Genomic DNA, 19,518 nt, shown 5'->3' with positions numbered 1-19,518 from the left:
GCTATGACAGACTGAAAATTGTGATTTTTGTCTGTTTTAACTGTATTTCAAATGACTGTAGCATTTGAGTCCTCATATATTTATTGAACATTTGCAGTGTGTTCTAAGGAAGCCTGATTGCTTCATTAGCCATGATCTACTAGATACTATTTTCATTATGGCACAAACATCTGTACAATTACTATTGATTTTAAGTCTTTTAATTAAGGATTTAAATGTTTTATCCTTTGTGGTTATTATCTTTACCATCTACTTTGTTGGCCACAGGCCCTCAGCAATTCCTTATTTTGTAAATTTTACCTTGTAGAGTATTTCATACTCTTTTCTTTCTGGTTGCTGGGATTTCTATTTTACTGTATACAGTTTTCCTCATCCTGCGATTATATGAACAGCATATTTTTATGGAATTGATAGTTTCATTTTCTATATACAGTTTACCTTGTGCAGACAATGTGAGGTATGGGCTGGCTTCTGTTTTTCTAAACAGATATCTGTTGTTCACACATATCTTATAGAAGAGATCGCCTTCTTCTACTGGCTTAAGTGTTAATAAAAATGAAACCTTTCTTCTTGTAGAAATATCCTTCTGAACTTTCTCTCTTCTAGGTCTCTACATGGAAATGACATTTCTGTCGTGCCTGAAGGTGCCTTTGGTGACCTTTCAGCCTTGTCACACTTGTGAGTACCTAGCTCAAGGTTGCAGTGTTGGGGTCAGATGCTCTCTGATAACATATTTTCAATAGTCTCCTACCCCTCTTTTTCTGTAACTATGAACTAAGCTTGATTTATTCTTAAAAGAAAATGTACAGAGTTTAAAATTGGATACCTTGCCACCTACGAGTACATTTTAATTTATTCTTTGAGCTGGCATTCTTCATCAGGTGGGTGGTGTTGACTCAGCTGAAAGTGTCATTTATACGAAATCAGATCCCCAGCCACTCTGCACGTTTTGCTGACTGCTCTCTGATTCTTACCCAATTCTCCTTCTGAAAGCTGTGTCCCATGTACCATTTCTTCTCTGAATCATACACCGTGTTGCTTACACTTGATTCATTTATACCACAGATACTGCTTAGCATTGGCCATTGTGCTGTGAAACACTGACATTGACACCACTGAATATTGTACAATCTGACAGTGCTTTGTGACAAGTTCTTTTGTATCTACTCTCACTTCTATCTCCATAATTATAGCTGCAATAAAAATGGAGGTAGAAATGGATTCTATATTTGTATGTATGTCTATGTAATTTAAAGTAATACATAACATAATAATATATATATGTTAGCACTGTTGAACCTTATCATTACTCTACTACTAGATGAAATATCAAGATATCTCAAAGCTAGAAGGAAGAAAAGACATCTGTCTAAGGTTAGAAAGCCTCCTTATGGGATGATAAATTGGGGCTACCTGATAGCAATTATCTGGTTCTGCCTGGATGTCAAAGCCAGTAGGACCTCAGGAAGATTCACAAGATTGAAAAAAAAAAGAAAAAAAGAAGAAGAAATTTAAAAAATTCAGAAAGAAAGACAGTGGAAGAATAATGTCATCTAGTTAGTCATGTTTCATCTGAATTCGCTTTATGGGAACTCTGGTATATATCCATTTAACACATGGATACCTCCCATTCACATTTATGCCATTAGACCAGAGGCTACAGGAGGAAAGACCTCTACCATTTAATTTTTGAGCCCCAGCATCTACCTCACAAAAGGTCCATATCAAGACCTCTCTTGGCAAACTCATGTTCATGAAATACAGTAAGAAAAAGAAAAGCCTGTTAATTTCAGGGGTGTGGCTGCTGCTGTCTGAGAGAAGGCTTCAGAAAGGAGGAGGTGGATTTAGGGTAATGGGTCAGAGAAGGCCTCACAGCATGAGTCCTGCCAGACCTGAGGAACCAGTTCATTATGTGGCTCTCCCCACAACAGTGATCCAGTTCAAAGGTTCTCTGTGCTGTCAGGACTCAGTCTTGCCTCCCGTTCTACTTTTTTTTCCACTCTGTATCTCTTCTTGTTCACTTCTTCTCTCTCCTCTGATCCAGAAGGGCCTTGGGAAATGCCAACTGAGAGCAAAGGAATCAAAAATACTATTCGGTTCCATGCTTTGATTTGAACTGTTTTAGACTGGCATGTACACAATGGAAACACTGCCTTGTGATGCTTGGTCAAATTTGGACATTGATTTGCACAAGATAAAGTGTTATAATTTTGCAAGTATATTTTAGAGGGCTCCCTAGATTATGATTCAGTTGTACGTCTTGTTGCTAATCAGAAGGTAATTTACCTTTGAAAACCTGTCTCACATACCTACCTCTTTTGTCCAAGCATGACAAGTTTATGAACCTACTAATTAATAATAATAATGTACTATTAATATTTGTCTCACACATTGATATCTTATAGAAATAGGTTAGCACAGGTCTAGCAGATTGAGATGATGAAAGATGTTGGCTGCTTCCCTTAGGACTCGTCCATTATGATTGCTCTTTATGTAACTAAACACAGATTTCTAAAATGAAAGACCAGAAAAGAACAGATCACTAAAGTGCAGATCAGCACTGGAGAATGGGCTTCATTTGCCTTTACAGTGGTCTTTTTCCTGAAGCAACATTCCTAATATTTCCCACCTATTTAATTATCCCAAGTAGTGTAGACTTTCATACCCACCAGAAGCTCCAGAGAAGTCAGCCTGCTCACTCACAGACATCTTGTAAATGCTTCTGCTATGTGAATTCTCCAGAGGATCGCTTGTGTTTGTCCATATGCCAGTCTGCTTAGACATGGGAGTTCACTGAGGGGAGGGCAGTTAAGAGTGATTCCCTGTTCATAGTGGAGTCCGGAGACTGTCGCACAGTTACCAAGTTCTCAGTGAACAACCCGGGGAAAACAGTGTTGACCCGTCCTTAGGATGTACTTACATGCAAGATAAAAGTGTCTCTCTGAGTGTGAAGCAACCCTGTAAAGCCCAAGAAACTGTTAACATTATTTATCCCAGCCTCACAAAAAGAAGGAAGGTGGGAATCTACGGTTTCTCCATTTCCTTCTAAATTGGCATCGACCAATTCATAGGGATTTTCTACTGAGCATCACTGTGAATCTGTTCCGTTAGGAAATAACAATACTTCCATACTTGTGTGTGTGTGTATGTGTGCTTTTGTGGTGTTCTTTTTCCAGAGCAATTGGAGCCAACCCTCTTTACTGTGATTGTAACATGCAGTGGTTATCCGACTGGGTGAAGTCGGAATATAAAGAACCTGGAATTGCCCGCTGTGCCGGTCCCGGAGAAATGGCAGATAAATTGTTACTCACAACTCCCTCCAAAAAATTTACATGTCAAGGTATGGCTTTTAATTATTGGCACTACTTTCAGAAAAACTCCCTTCACTAATCACCACAGAAGTAGCAGTATCTTGTAATTACACTTCAAAGGTCTAGTTGGGAAAGAGTTTATAGTCTCAGTCAATCTGCTTGAACAAGGTAGGCTATTTTCTGTGTTTCCCAATTAAACAACTGGCCTTTTCAAATCCATCTTACATCCGTTGGAATGAATAGGCATTCTTGAAAATATAGGTAGATGTGTACAAATTGAAAATACTTTCTTAGTCTCTAACCAATAAAATGTTTTACTCTTGCTTTATCTAAACATGGCCCTGGCTCTTAGGGCTCCCAGGGCCCTGTGGCTTCCTAATCCCAGGTAAGGAGAACCAAACCAAGCCTCCCAGTGTTCCAGCCAGAAATTCCCAATCACCCCCTGTGCTGAGATTTCCTGTGTGGATGCTCCCTCCTGCTTGCTTCTATTCCCCTTTCTTCCCTAACTTGACCCTTTGTTGATGGGCTTGTCAATTCTAAATAGTATCTTCATAATAAATATAATTTTATTCTCTCATTCTAAGAATAGTTGATGCAAACATTCATAGTATAAGTAGGAAAAATCTAATTGGGGAAATCCAAACAGTCACAATGTATTTTTGCAATAACAAATAAAATGAACCATTAGTCACAATATATAGACACCCTCCGTATAGGCTTATATATAATTTCGTTCAGGGAAACCAAGTATGTGGATATAGTTGGTAATTTTTGTCATTTTTCTTAACTTGTAGATATTTTTATAAAACCACCCACTCAGAATTACTAGAGAAGAAAATTTATTGATACTTTTAAATGTAAAATCAGAAAATATAAACCCAAGATATTATGAAGTACAGAGCAGTTTGTGGTGTGGCCAGTCCCTCCTACATTTGCAAACACTGCCAAAAAAACATAATCTTCTAAAATTTGACCATTTATTCAGAAAAAAACATGTTTAACTAAACAATACTATGTAATTGCTTATTTCATAACCTGTTTGGCTGGCTAAATTCACAGTATAATTTTCTGGTTCTTAGGAAAAGCTAATTTCATGGCTTTACCAACTTTGCCTCAGTTTTCTCATGAGTAAATGACCATGAGAGAACTAACATAAAAGATTTAAAGGTTAAACAGGTTAACGGGGCTGAGGAGATAGTTGGTCAAGTGTTCAGCTTGAAAGAACAAAGACTCAGGTTTAACCTCCAGAGCATACATAACAAACAAAGCAGGGCGTGGTAGCACTTGATGGTACTCCCTAGATCTGGTAAAATCGATTCCCAAAGCTCACTGATTGTCTAACTAGTATACTTGTCAAATTCCAGACTAGTGAGGAACCCTTTCAAAGGAAAAGAGGTGGAGACCTGGAGAACATTTAGTCACTACATCCACAATTAATGCTTGCTTCAGTAAACATGAGAGCCACAGTTTGGATGATTAGTGTTGGTTAAAAGCTGTATATGGTGGCACATATGCATTCTTCCAGCTCTCGCTCTCTCTCTCTAAGGACAACTTCTCATTTTAAGACTTATCAATATGTAATCAAATTACAACAGGAAAACAAATCATCTTTGTTAAAGACACATGCATTTGTGTATGTAACTGTAATATTTCTGTTTTATTATGTGTAACTGATTTTACTTAAAATATGAACTTTCTTTTTCCACTGTAAGGCGATGAAATAGGTGCTCATAACATTTAGCTAGCAACCACATGAGAGCATTCTTGAGTAAGAAAAATGTGATTCAGGATCATAAGCTGTCCTTGTAATCACATGCTTCTCCTCTTCTCTCTAACACTGACATAATCAAGCATTCTTTAATCATAAACATACATTTTTGCCTTTAAACATCCTCTGCAAAGCTCATGGTTTACAGAGAGAAAAATGTAGTTATGTACACATCTAAATATCCCACTTCTTTCATTTGACAGACATTCAATAGCTGCTCAGATTACCAATCAGTGAGCATTCAGTTGGAAATATATATCTTCTCCGTTTAACAAACATTATTGGACTTGAGTTCATAGAGATGATAAAGTAGTGTTCGAGCATGTTAAAGATCTAGTAAATGATAACCAAACGCCTACTTTCATGAGTATTATGTTCCTACATAGTTAATAATACAGAATATTAATGACAGTGATATGTATAAGATGGAAATATATAAATAATATCTAACTGGGTCAACCAATGATGAGATTGCAATGATACCAGAAGGCTCTCAGGACTTGTTTCCAGGTGGCCATGGGATCTCAGATATGACAAAAAAAGGACAAGGTCTTTCACAGCCAGAAGTTCAAGACAGACGGGGAAATCAGCACCCAACACAATTACTTTATCAGGACCTAGCGGTACAGACTAATAATCCCAATTACTCAGGATGCTGAGGCAAGGAGATCTCAACCATGCTGGAGCTATTTACACAAAAAGTGATACCCTTTCTCCAAAAGAAAAAAATATAAAAACGCCTTGGATGTGCAGAGCCCTAGTTTCAGTCCCTGGCCATCAGGGATACGAGGAAGAGGAGGGAGGAAGAGGAAGAAGGGGAAGAGGAGGGATACGAGGAAGAGGAGGGAGGAAGAGGAAGAAGGGGAAGAGGAGGGATATGAGGAAGAGGAGGGAGGAAGAGGAAGATCTCTTTTCAGTCCAGTTGCCTGGTATCACAAATCGCACATGAGCTTCTGGAGTTGTTTTTTTGTGTGCTTTGGACACAAGTTTGTTATTGAGCTCATGTTTCCAAAGGATTAGAGAATAAAGGCAGATTCTGGGATAGAGTTAGAACTTGCTTTTGGTAATAAATCACAGTGAGACGGAATCTTCAGGGACAGGAACTCTGGGGTTAAGCACATAGCTAGTGGTTGGAGTCAAGTAAGCAGGGCTGCCTTCAGACTTCTCAGTATTCCCCATCCAGCAGTCAGTCTATTAAAACCAGTAACACATACAGGGCTAAGAAAAGTTTCTCCTCATTTTTAGTTTGAATTATTAAGACAAACACATCTCTGCTAATTTAACTAATGCATAAGTGCTTTCTTAGTCAACTTTAATTTTAAATCAACCCAGTAGCATACACTGAACTCCTTCATTTCATATCTGTCTCCGTGAGATAAAAGGTCTTTCTTTCTTTGTTGAACACATCTCATGGGGACTAATTTGTTTGGAACCTGTTAGCTTCAAATACAAGAAATTGAAGGATATAGTTGCCTTTCAAGGATAGAGACAGAGAGACAGAGACAGAGAGACGGACAGAGACAGAGAGAAAACAAATCTCACTGCTTCTTACCATTGATCCATTGTTTCTATTATTCATGATCTACAGCAGATTCACAAGCATACTTGTGTTTTTTAAAAACCATGAACTCATTAGCTGACTATTATTAATTTAAAGAGTAATTAACCTTTTATCCTCACCTCTATTCTTCATGGTCACTATAATAGTAGGTACCCTGAGACAGGATCAAGTCATAATTCCCTGTGATTTAGAGGATATCTGGAGAAGGTACTTAGGGAGGACACTGGCCAGAATATGAATTCTAAATTGGAGTGAAATAAAAGATAGATGATATGACTTAAAATACTTAAATGTAGGTAGGAAAATTAATAGAAATGACCAAGGTGCCAGAGAAGTAGTTCTGCAGTATTGGAATGTAGACAGAAGCAACGGTGGTAAGATTGGGTGGCTGGAAAGGAGCTGTGAAAGTTGCTAATGGAGAAAAACGATCAATAGTCCTTTCTAAGTGCAATGCCAAGGAACCAGACAATGCCCAGCAAAACAAGATATTCCAAAAGGTGAAATAGTGATACCTGTATTCTGTGGGTAACCAATAGCTATCCACCTGAACTTAAAGCCCATGCTATAGGGGGAAATTCATGCCTGACACTGTAAATTTAGCCGACTTCCTATGGTTGATGAAGTCATGAAACCTAGAAGAGAATAAATTATTGCTGCTTTCCAAAATCAGTATAATCTCTAATTGTATGCTAAGAATTTATTCTTATATCTACATATAAGTGTAGTTCTCACCCCTCATCACAGAAGCTTCTCTTTATGACAGCTGAAGAGCATTAGAAAGTCACAAGTAGGCAAAATACAGTGATCAGCTGTCTACTTCCGATCAATACATTTCAACACAACCTCCCCATTTCAGTCTCAAGGAACATTGAAGAAGAGGGGGTAAAGACATTATGAGAATCAGGGGGACTAGTAAATTTGCTGTGAGAGACTCTTCTAGAGAGGGAGCACAAAATAGGAAAAGATGGGGAATGTGTTGATAGCGGTTATCCAAGGAAGCTTTCCAGGTTAATAGGTTAATAGTGGTGTGGGGATGTTCCACAAATGTCCCAATAGCAAATCCCCACTTATTATGCTAGGAATTGTTTGCAATGAAACGTGGGATGAAGTTGCCACTTCATGTTCCATTGAGTCTAAAGACCCATGCAGAGATTACTATGGATAAATGTTTATATTTCAATGTGTTTGTATTTTCTATATGTCAATTTGCCATTGGTCCAATCCATTGCAATTGCAAACAGAGAAGCTGAGGGGCTTTCAAATACCATACAGAAGTTAGCATCAATGGAACATGATGACTACAGAGAACAGTTTGATTTCTACATTTTAGGCCATAGTTGAGGTAGTAAGTGTGAATAATAAAAAATTTCTGAGGATGACATATGTTAATCTGGCATTTTTACTGGTCATGAGGTTTCTATAAAGGCTGTTGCAAAACAGGAAACTGACCGGCTCACTGAAGTGGCACCTTATTGCTAGAGAAGACAGGCTGGAAAGATTGCCTGGCACTTCCTGTTCTAATGAAGTAAATGACTGGAAATGGCACAAAGAGGAACAGAGGCCACATTTTTCTGGATTTTGTCACATTCATAAAACAGCACTGGAATTTTATATTCTGCATTTCCCTTGAGCTAGCTGAGGCTGGGTATGGGTTATGGTCATGGACAATCTCCAGCAATACTCGTCAGTTTGTAAAGGGTTTCACACCGTGAGACTGGTGTCATTAATTCAGCTTCTTGCTACCTAAGCTACCAACTCAGAGTCACTGTCACTCAGACATCTCAGAGTCTTCCCAGTTAGAAGCCTTTCTTTGGCATTCCTGGGCATGATTGGATGATACTGACTACTGTTCCCATCAGAAGAGAATCACGTAAAGATGAATGACAAATAATTTTCCACAAATCTTACTATTCCTTTAGGGAACATAAATGAATTATGTGAAGTGCAAAGAGAAAGTGCCACTTTCTTTTATTTTACTATTAATTTGTAGGTCCTGTGGATGTTACTATTCAAGCCAAGTGTAACCCCTGCTTGTCAAATCCATGTAAAAATGATGGCACCTGTAACAATGACCCGGTGGATTTTTATCGATGCACCTGCCCATATGGTTTCAAGGTAAGTAGAACCACAGTGGGCAGACATAACTTCCTATGCTATTTCTTCCTCTTCTGGTATATATTCTTTCCCTGCGAGCTGAGAGATAGCTTGTTTTATTTGTACTAACGTTAACATGGACATTTCCTCTCCAGGGCCAGGACTGTGATGTCCCCATTCATGCCTGTATCAGTAATCCATGTAAACATGGAGGAACTTGCCACTTAAAAGAAGGAGAGAATGATGGATTCTGGTAAGTGTCCTGGTTGAGATGTCCTTTGTCTGAAGTACAAGATTAACTAAACAAATGGGCACAATCTTTTCTTCAAAGAAGAAGCTATTGTTTCAAGAATTTTAATGTACAGACTACATGTATTGATTGGTCCACGAAAGAGACAGCACAATATGAAAAATTATCAAACACAACAGGGATCTCAGTTCATAGAAGTACCAAGCTTTAAAAACTTGGAACGATACATATTATGATAAAACAAGTCAGATTATGGCAACACAAAATATTGACTCATTAGGTGTATTAATAGCCAGCTAGTCTATTTATACAAATCATACATTTATTTTTGGATTTGCATTTGCTTTCATGGAGAATATGTGTTAAAAAAAGATGCAGTTCCCACTGAACTGCAAGCACATACCATCACATCCAGACTGGACAACACAGCCCAGTAGGAGACAAAGGTTCCCACAATTAGGCCAAAGGGTCAGCAACAGCCCTTGCTCTCACTATTAGGATTCCCACAAGAACACCATGCTACTTGGCCATAATATATATTTAGAAGACCTGTTCAGACTCCTACAGGCCCCCTTACCTCTGCAAGTTCCCATGAGACCCAGTCAGTTGATTCTGTAGATTATATTCTCAAAACAAACTATTAATCACACAAATAACTTTACACAAGAACACCAATCTACTAATGAATCTTGTTAGAAAATATACATTTGAAAAAAATATACTCTCTCCTTTATAAAATTGTCTCTAATTTGTGTATGCTTCACTTAAATATTATTTTGATATTGAACCTAAAATGAAATGTACAATGCATTTCCAGTAAAATTGTATTTATTGAGACAAATAAAACGTTCAATTTTATTATTTAAAGCTTATCCTTAGACAATCAAAAAAGCACCAGAATGCTCTCTGAGACCAACTTCTCATGTTTTTATCCCTTCCCTATCAACCCCAACTGTTCCCAACAAATCCCTCATCCAGATTCTTGTCTTTCTGATACAGGAAATGTTTGTAGTATGTAGCTGGAAAGAGTAAATTTGTCGTTTATTTATTGTTGCAAACTGTCAAGTACATCACACATAGAATTATAGCTGATACAATTTTAAAAGTCAGATTCACGCTTTTATATTTGTGTGTGTGTGTTTGTGTGAGTGTGTGTGTGAGTGTGTGTGTGTGTGTGTGTGTGTGTGCGCGCGCGCGCGCACACGCACATGCATCTGAGGGCAGTTGCCCCACATGGGCATAAGTGTTAGATTTTCTCATAGTTGGAGTTATAGGTACTTCTGAACTGCCTGATGTGGGCACTGGGAATAAAATCTGGGTCATCTGGAAGAGCAGTATGTGCTCTGAACCACTGAGCACAAGATCTGTGAGTAAATGGATCAAATACAATCCCAGCATGAGTTGGAGAGAGGCTCATGAGGCCCACCTGTAGCTGAAGTGCTATTGGCAATTAGTGGCTGCTGGTAGAGCAAGAGTCAATTTCCTCCAGGTTGTAGCCCTTGAGAGGTACAGTAGGTATCCCTCTGCCCATGCACGTGTGAATGACACCAGTGGATGCAGTGAGTCATGACATGAAGCTATTAGGAAAAAGTGATGGGTGATAATAGAACGTAGAGTGGACGGGTTCAATCAAAGCATGCTATAGCCACGTGTGAAATTATCAGACAATAAGCAATTAAAAAAATCAGAATCCCTTCTTCATTTGTTAAAAAGGAAATATGAATTATACCCAACTTAAGAATAGCATATCTAGGGGAAGTAGGGAAATTTCGCTTGTCTTTTGAACTTCAAATTTATTAGGATAAATTGACTTTTAAGACCCTGGAGCCTTTCACCATCCTGTAGCCCTCATAAAATTTTCTTCTTAAGATGCCCTGGTTTGTTAGCTAGTACCTTAAATTGCTGCTCACAGTACATAATTTCAAAGCATCTAAAACACCAATTTCATATAATATTAAACATTTTGTAATTGCTGTGTATATTTATTCTCTTTAAAAATATTTACACCACAACGTTTTAAAATACACCCAGAACAGTTTCTTGCCTTTATTTCCCTGACATTCAGGTGTACTTGTGCTGATGGGTTTGAAGGAGAAAACTGTGACATCAATATTGATGATTGTGAAGATAATGATTGTGAAAATAATTCTACATGCGTTGATGGAATTAACAACTACACGTGTCTTTGCCCACCGGAATACACAGGTATGCAGGAGAAGAAATGTGTCATCAATCAGTGTATCCATTTGAAAGCATCACCGCACTACTATGTTAACTCACCAAGCCATTCTTTCTTAATAATTGGGAGATTTGATTGTAATAACAGAAATACAGAGAGATTGGCTCAGCCCAGCAAATAAAACATGTAGCAACACACTTGGTTCAATGCACCTTTCTTATAGGTCATGATCTGTAGAAGAATAAAACAGGATGCTGGCATGCTGAAACTTTTGAACACATTTTTATTCAAACTACTTTCCCTCTACAGACTATTTTGTCCATGTATATTTTGTGTTTCTTTACATAACCAAAACATGATTCAGCATCTGAGGTTTGTAATGTCTATACTTTCTTTTTAATAGTGAATGTTTGCCTAAGGAAGCTCTGTCCTTCAGTTAGTGCTCTGTCAGGAAGATGAGTTTTTGGAAAATCTTATGAGACTATTACATTTTTACCAAAGCATTGTCTCTGGTTGAGAAGCCTGATCAGATTACCCAAAATGCTATCCTTTTTTCTTAGTTTAGAATCAATTTTCTGTAAAGTCAGCATCAAGTTTCTGCCTTGTCTGTTTTGAAAGAATAGCTGTTCTGTTGGTTTGTGTAGCTATGCGTAAGAAATACCATAGGCAGCGTTCACTTTAACAAAGCATGTGAAGGAGACAGGAATAGGGGAATAGCACTAGGGTACATCTAAAGGTTAATGCACAACTCGGTTATGTCATTCTTTCTGAAGCTTCAGTTTGCATTTTACTTGACATTTTCATTTCTTATATTTATTTTCAAATAATAGAACATACTTAATAATTTAGGACACTGAAATAATTACATAGCTACTGAAGATTAATTTTTTAACCATAGAATGCAATCTTATCTATAGAATCTACTTTCCAAGCTTCCTGAAGGAATAATCTTTGACGATTGTTGTGCAAGATATAAAACTTTGCATTACACTAAATGTCTGTCTTTATAGGAAAATATATTTTACTATGGCAGAAGGGCAACATAGAGTGATGAGGTTCTGTTTTGACAATCTAAACATGGTTAGTTGTTTCTAGAGTTGCTTTTTCCATGGAGTCTTTCGAGTAAAGACCAAGATATAAACACATTGATGAATAGGAGGGTAAGTAGGTAAATGCATAGATGATCGCTACATAGAAAGATTGTTGGTAGACTAATAGACACATAGAGATGGGAAACTAGATGTGCAGATTCACACATACATAGCTATCATGCTAAGAGCCAAAATTTGATCTTTACTGGTTTTGCATTAACAAAGTATAACAAGTGTATTTGAACACATCTTTGCCCGACAAATTTTTGTTGTTACACAGGTTTGCCTACCCACCTCTGTCATCTCTGTCACATGTCAGGTTTCTTCCACTAGCTTTTGGCCATAAATTTCAATTCTTTATAAAAAGTCTGAGAACTAGGGGTTGGGGATTTAGCTCAGCGGTAGAGCGCTTGCCTAGCAAGCGCAAGGCCCTGGGTTCGGTCCCCAGCTCCGAAAAAAAAGAAAAAAAAAAAAAAGTCTGAGAACTTAAGCTCTATTGAACCGAACATTTATGTGACCTTAAGAAGTTTAGTGTTTAAATAAGAATGTTTTTTAGTCATCCCTAAGATAGAGATGCTTTCTAGCTCCATCATTGTTCAGGAGATAAAAAACAGTTTAAGAACCCACTTATCTTTGAGACTTTAGTAAACCCACTCTATTCGATTCTACCAGAGAAGTTGGGATCCCAAGCATTGTAAGACTATTAAAGCGTTCTATGTTGTTCTGGGTACAGAAACCAGGAGTTTATGTACTCTTTTCCAGTTATAACTAAGGCAAGAGATCATATGTGTGTAAAAGTCCTTATATGTCTTTTTATATAATTTGCATAAGGTTGCAACACATCCAACTCAGTTTGGAACATGGCCTGCACTGGCTTTCAATTTCCTACCTTTTATTCTGATGAGTCATAACAATTTTTGACTGTTTCTCTTATCTGCTCCACTTCAGTTCCCAAGCTCTTGTGTGCCCTCCCACAGAATTTAGTTCCATGTTCCCTCCTCTGAGAGTAGGATACAATCCCTCTTTTCCAACTATGTCAGGTTTCATTCTTTTCACTGTATTACAGAAGTTCAAAAGTTAACCAAATGTATTCTTGGCCATAATGTAGCATTCATGAAAGTTGCCTTGAAGGACCCTACCATGTCTCTGTCATAAACCATATGGTTCTAAAAATGAAGCTAAACACCACTACTCTATTTTTACTTGTAACTATTACAAATATTGCTTTGCCTTAATTTGGGCAAAGGATTAAGAAAAATCTTGGACTGGAGACTGTGTAAGGCACTGTGAGAGAGATGCTACCTTTATTATGTTAGACTGTGCCCCCTGGGTCAAAAAGGATTTGACAACTGGCAATAGAGAAGATACCTAAATTGGATGAATTTACAAAGCATCTCTTAACTGTAGAGTTTTGTGCACATCTGAAGTGAGTGCAGTTACAAAATGGCAAACAACAGTCTGCAGGTTCTGAGATTGGAGGCATATAGGTGACCAGGGATTCTAGAATTCTATGTCCTGTTTAATCCATGCCTGTAGTTATAGAGGAATTTCCTTATAATGTGACGTTGTTGCTTCAAATTTAGCATGGAATCTGATTGATCAGCATGAGTTCAGAGAACAGAAACTCAGCTAATCTCACAGAATATAATTATGTTAAAACCAGCTAAGCTGTCAGTTGCTTTATTTCCTTTGATATTTTTTTAGCCTGTACCTCAAATGCATACAATGAGAACATGAATTCTCTTTGATAGAAGCAAATAAAGCTTCACTAGGAAAGCTCGTGGTCACAATACTCGCGTTTAACATCTATACCAGGATGTTCAGGTGTCACTGGAGAAAATTCAGAGACCTGAAGAGAATCTCACAAGGAAAGGAACACATAACAAGCAGCCTACAAATCTGAGCTCAAAACACTTGAAATGGGATGAGTGCTTGAAATGCATTCAGAAGTGTACAGAGGCATAGTGAAACCCTGAGCAGTCAAACATCACCACACGTCGTGCATGATGGGATGATGTGTTCCCTGCCCTCTGTCAGAAAAGGACTGATAACACAAACCGTAGGGCACCGCAGTGTTTTTCTGTTCTCTAAACTTTACTGGACCCACACACACACACACATAGTCACACACATTATTCTCTTCATATTAGGTCTACCTTTCTCCCAGCTGGACGATACTTCTTTGCTAATATTATTCAGGAAAGGTTAAAGTTTTAAAATTTAGTTTCCTGTGATTGTACACTAAAATCAGTATTTGAAATATGGGGAAATAAAAACGTAGTGATATTAATTTTTTTTAATTCTATATTTTTAAGTTAGTTTCAGAGATTTGATTTATTTGATTTTTTCTTAATTATCAATGTATAATTTTCATAAAAACAGAACAGTTCTTAAATTTTCTTAAAATTGTCAAGGAATTCCTTGAAACTGTATAAACTGAAAGTTGAGAATACGGTAAGCCTGCATTATTGAAACCATGTAAATATTTTCTTAGTGTTAGATTTGGAGCTGATGTGGGAAAAATAGTCTTGCAATGGTAATTATTGGGTTGGGGTATGTGTGTCTTCAATAACTACACCCTCTCAGGGCCACACAGAAGTATGCATGCTTTTAAGCTTTCCTATTAAAATAGTTATTCAGCAATGGCAGTCCATAATAACTGGGTTTGTATATTCTCAGTGTCTATCTTATGAAAAACATAAGGAACTCTAACTTTCCCATTTTGTCTCTGGGCCCGTACACAAACGTTCACCTATTACAGGAAAGCAGCAAAAGTCAGTCTTCAGGTTTAGCTCGCTGGGATGGCTTTTACTTTTGCCCTATTCTTCTATGTGTTTGCGTGTTTAGCCAGCTGTAGGTAAGAAGTCTAAGCCTTCAGTTTGCTCTCTCACACTGGCTTTTCTGTTGTTAATGCTGCCGTTGGCTTCCTGTGTGCTACTCTTACATTGCAATGTAAAACGTCTTTTGTCTCTTCTGTCTTTGTCGCTGCCAGCTGCTAATCTGAATGAGGTGGAAAAAGGTTAGTTGCTCTTTTTAAGTCTATTATGGTTTTCACTTTAGTTCTCCTCTGTCTTTTAAAGCTACTAGATTTTACCAGGTGTACTGGGTAAAGGGGTTGACAAGGAATGAATTCAGCAAATGCTGTGTCAAATCGTTCCTATAGATCCTCTGATATATGTGTAGCCGCATGAAACACTAGAGAATGGTTTATTGAAATTCACCTGATCAATGTACAGAAGGCTGTGGTAGAGCTCTGAGGAAGAATATATGTTTAACATTAAAAATTTATATTTTCTTTTTCCTACTTGTCCATATGCTTTTATGTTTTTAAAGATATCATGGAATATATTATTTATATAATGAAAAATATGGGCCCCTCAATATAGCATATATACTATGTTTAGTAAAAGCATTGAAAGTAGTGAACAGTTTTTCATAAGTTTAAGTCCATAGCTTTACTACTCTGTCCTGTAAAAAGTATCTGAAAATGTTTATAGTAATTGAAACATTTTATACCATATGAATGGGGTTGCATCTCAATGATAAGTGACTTACCTAGCATGTATAAGACCCTTTTTTCAACTCCAGCACTGCAAAAATAGTATAGAATAAAAATAAATTATATTATATATAATATATATAATATATATTAATATACATGTAAACAATGTGCTGCTAATGCCTTTCTTTGACTTGTATATACATGAACAGTTTATTATATGTGAAATATCTTTCTGCACAGATATTAAAAAGTCCAAGAGGTTTATTTATACAGTGAAATTGTCAAATCAACATTACTGAATCTAGTGAGTTCTGAGCTGTTCTCTTAAGGCGTTAGAAAGTTTGGTGCATAGTCACTAACATCACTATCATCCACTGGACTCCCAAACACACCCAGAGCCAAGAAGGGGACATATAGTTGTTAAAACAGTAGGCATGGTGAAAGCATTATAAGTCAATGATAATCTATGATTCAATGTGTGCTTCTTCATGAACATTTCTGTTAAAGTCTAAGAGTTAACCCTGAGTCATTTGGGTTTCTTAAGTTCTGAGTACAGGAACCAAAAAAGTGTGCTAGTCTTAATGGGCCCTGGTATTCAGGAAACACTTGCAGTGTTATAAAGATAATGGAGGGACATATAGGGTATCTCCTTCTTATCTGTTATTGAGCAGTTTCTTTTCTGTTTCTGTGTTCAGGTCTTACTGTGTTTGCTCACCTAGTCATATTGTGTGAAGAGTGAATTTGGAAAAAGTTGAAAAATGCTTTGATCTTTTAGACTGAAAATATGGCTTCCTGTCCTGTCTATTAATGTATCTAAGACTTTGGTTTACTACCCTCTTTCCATTTTATAAGTAAAACAGCAATTGGTGACCTGCCTAAGGCCAGATCTGTATATCCAGATCACAGCAGGAATTATTCTGTCATTAAGTAATGTGTACTTACTTAGTGATGTGTACATATTCTTAGAAACAAGCTTTGTGCTTTAAATAATCACGTGATTTTATAAGCTGACTATATTTTTCACTTATCTTTACAAAAGATTTGTTACTACAAAGAATTAGCTATTGACCTGATTTTCTTTTCAATCAAACCTTTGTGGTTGGTTGAAATGGCAGTAATATTATAAGTCTATGAATACAGACAGTAGCTGCTGGAGTATAGAATTATAAATCAATGATAATCTATGATTCCATGTGTGCTTACTCAAGAATATACACGCTGTAAGTATACTGTCTACCTGAACCTGCAGCTTCCACTGTAAACCACATATCTTTCGCTAGAACCAGTCCCACTTAAAGCTACCTCCAGGCTTGGCTACTTTTCATATCACAAAGTATTACTAATTGTTTATGCAAACTGAGATACCTGATTGCTAGAAACAATCATCCTTGTGGACCTTTGAAACAGTTAGTTATGACCCCAAAACTCAAGTGCATAAAGATAATTTATTATATTTGTTGCAAATTATAGAGAGGAACTAATCAGTGCCTAAATAATTAATAATTCTCAGAATGACATTACACTTTGTCCTAGAATGCTTGATATTGGTACAGGGCGGTTGTAAATGCATAGTCTCTATAGTCTTTGTGTCCTGAAACCAGCATGTATAGAGTACAGGGCCTCTGGGACTTAGCTATTGTCTTCTTTGACACGGGAATAATGACTTCTGTCCTCCTCTATGTAGATGTTTGAGACTAACACCAGTGAAAAGGGTCTATAGGAAAACATTGGGGTAGTAAATTTTCATACATCTGGAATGCTAGGGAGCAGCCCGTAGAGACATGTTTGACATCATCCGTGTCATCTGATGCCTTTTCTTCAGGCAGAAGAATGGGATATTGGTAGCTAGCTCTACCTGAGAAATGTGCCTGTGAAATAGATCTTTCTGTGTTTTCACTAAGTTCATCTTATTTTTAAGTTTTTACTTTTTATGCTCATTGTAAATAGAGAGACTACATGTAGGGATAAGTGGTCATTTCTCTTAGCTTGCATAATGACACCTGTGACATATTAAATGTGTTGGACAATGACATATTGAAAACTGAAGAACTCTCGGCAGTGAGTTTAGGATTCCTACATCATTTTCAATATTTGTGATCACGTCATAACAACATGGAGGCCTGCTGTTACTTTTGTATTGAAACAAACAAGTGCTGCGTTTCGAAGTCAGTACTGCTGTGAACATAGCTGAGGCCTTCCAGTAAGAAACACTAATGTTGGGGCTGGGGATTTAGCTCAGTGGTAGAGCGCTTACCTAGGAAGCATAAGGCCCTGGGTTCGGTCCCCAGCTCCGAAAAAAAAAAAAAAAAAAAAAAAAAAAAGAACCAAAAAAAAAAAAAAAAGAAACACTAATGTTGCTGTTCCCTTTAACCACTTAACTGGAGAAAGAAAGTACCTTGGCAATCTTGCAAGGCCATGTGGTTTCTATTCCTCTTCCAACCTTTCAGGGCTTTCTTCAATGTACTTGAATCCCAGAAAACATTTTAGAGGAGCTATTTGCTCTCATTCGTTCGCAGTGACCACTGAGTCCCAATCAGCAGTTTGGCGTAACCCGTCTTATTCCATCTCATTTGGGTGTGTTTACTTTGAAAAGAGAGTCTAATTTTTTTTTGGACTTGCAGTAGCTATTAAAATTGACTAAATTCTTTAGCCATAGAAACCTTGGAAGGAAGTACCTCCTCTCTAGATTGGTTTATTTGGAGAGGTGAGTTTTTCTACCTAAAAGTGCATAAGATGTTTGCTGAGAAAATATCTAAGTTGGGACACTGCTCAATATTGAAAGCGATGCAAAACCCACCAAGCACTTCCTTGTCCACCCAGCCCATACTAGCTGTGTCCTCAAGTGCAGGTTCAGATCAGGTCATAGACGTGGCTGGTGCGAAGCCATCACGGCACGTGTCTCTAGAGCATTTACAAATAAACACAGAGATGTTTTGGGGGATAGATTTTGTCACTGTGATCACTGATCACACTGTGCAAGAATCAAATATGATTGATCAGCCCTTGATACTTTCATTTAGAAAACAAAAGTTCAGTAACGATATTTTTGTTTTGGTTTTAATCTTATAAAGCACCTAAGAACCTGCCTACCTCACACATTCTTGGAAACCTTTCTATGCTGAGCTGTGATTTCCTTCATTTCACAGGGTTTGCCTCCAGCACAACCCGCATTATGCACAAACCACATTTGACACACATTTCACCGGGAGGACAGCTGTCAATAACGCATGTTTCTTCAAGATGTCACAGCCCTTCCACCAGTCCCCCATACTCTGATATTAACAAAAACTTTAGAGAATGAGGGCCATCTGGTAGTTCATAGTCATATCTTGAAAGTCAATTAGTTATTTCTAATTTAGAATACAAGCTTCAGAATGGCTGGTCCAAAAGAGCAGAAGATTGTTAAAGGGAATCCTCAGGGACTTGCTGTTCATAAATCACCCCTCACTTACTGACAGAAGTTAGACTATTCACTGCTCTTATCACTAGGAAGCATGCTAAGTATTTACGTGGGAGACTTGACATTTATTTGACTTTGCTAATATGCTCTGATGCCTAAAACTAGTTTTTAGTGCAGTATCAACACAGGCCTGTCCGAGATCAACAAATAAGGAGAAAACATGAGTACAATCTGCCCTTCATATCAGCAGACTGCTCATCGGAACACTCAATCAACCATGGATGGGAATGTATAAGGAAGTTTACCTCTGGATTAAATATGCATATGCACTTTTTTCTGTTCATCTCCTCTACAGCATACCC

The 19,518-nt window shown here is 37.5% G+C and overlaps 1 protein-coding gene across 4 annotated transcripts in view; it reads left to right on the top strand.

The window, feature by feature from the left end:
• Nucleotides 1-19,518, top strand: part of Slit2 (slit guidance ligand 2) — a 327,841-nt gene that overhangs the window by 270,993 nt on the left and 37,330 nt on the right. For 2 of the 4 annotated variants that reach the window (XM_032916902.1, XM_032916900.1), the window contains 6 exons: nucleotides 607-678; nucleotides 3,177-3,340; nucleotides 8,631-8,755; nucleotides 8,890-8,987; nucleotides 11,050-11,189; nucleotides 15,247-15,273. In XM_032916902.1, the coding sequence (XP_032772793.1) occupies nucleotides 607-678; nucleotides 3,177-3,340; nucleotides 8,631-8,755; nucleotides 8,890-8,987; nucleotides 11,050-11,189; nucleotides 15,247-15,273 (626 nt within the window). The remainder of the gene's footprint in view (nucleotides 1-606; nucleotides 679-3,176; nucleotides 3,341-8,630; nucleotides 8,756-8,889; nucleotides 8,988-11,049; nucleotides 11,190-15,246; nucleotides 15,274-19,518) is intronic. The other 2 variants (XM_032916904.1, XM_032916903.1) reach the window with 1 other exon arrangement.

Source organism: Rattus rattus, chromosome 11, assembly GCF_011064425.1.
Source record: "Rattus rattus isolate New Zealand chromosome 11, Rrattus_CSIRO_v1, whole genome shotgun sequence".
In the NCBI taxonomy this organism is placed as follows: Eukaryota; Metazoa; Chordata; class Mammalia; order Rodentia; family Muridae; genus Rattus; species Rattus rattus.
This window is presented reverse-complemented; position numbering and strand designations above follow the sequence as displayed.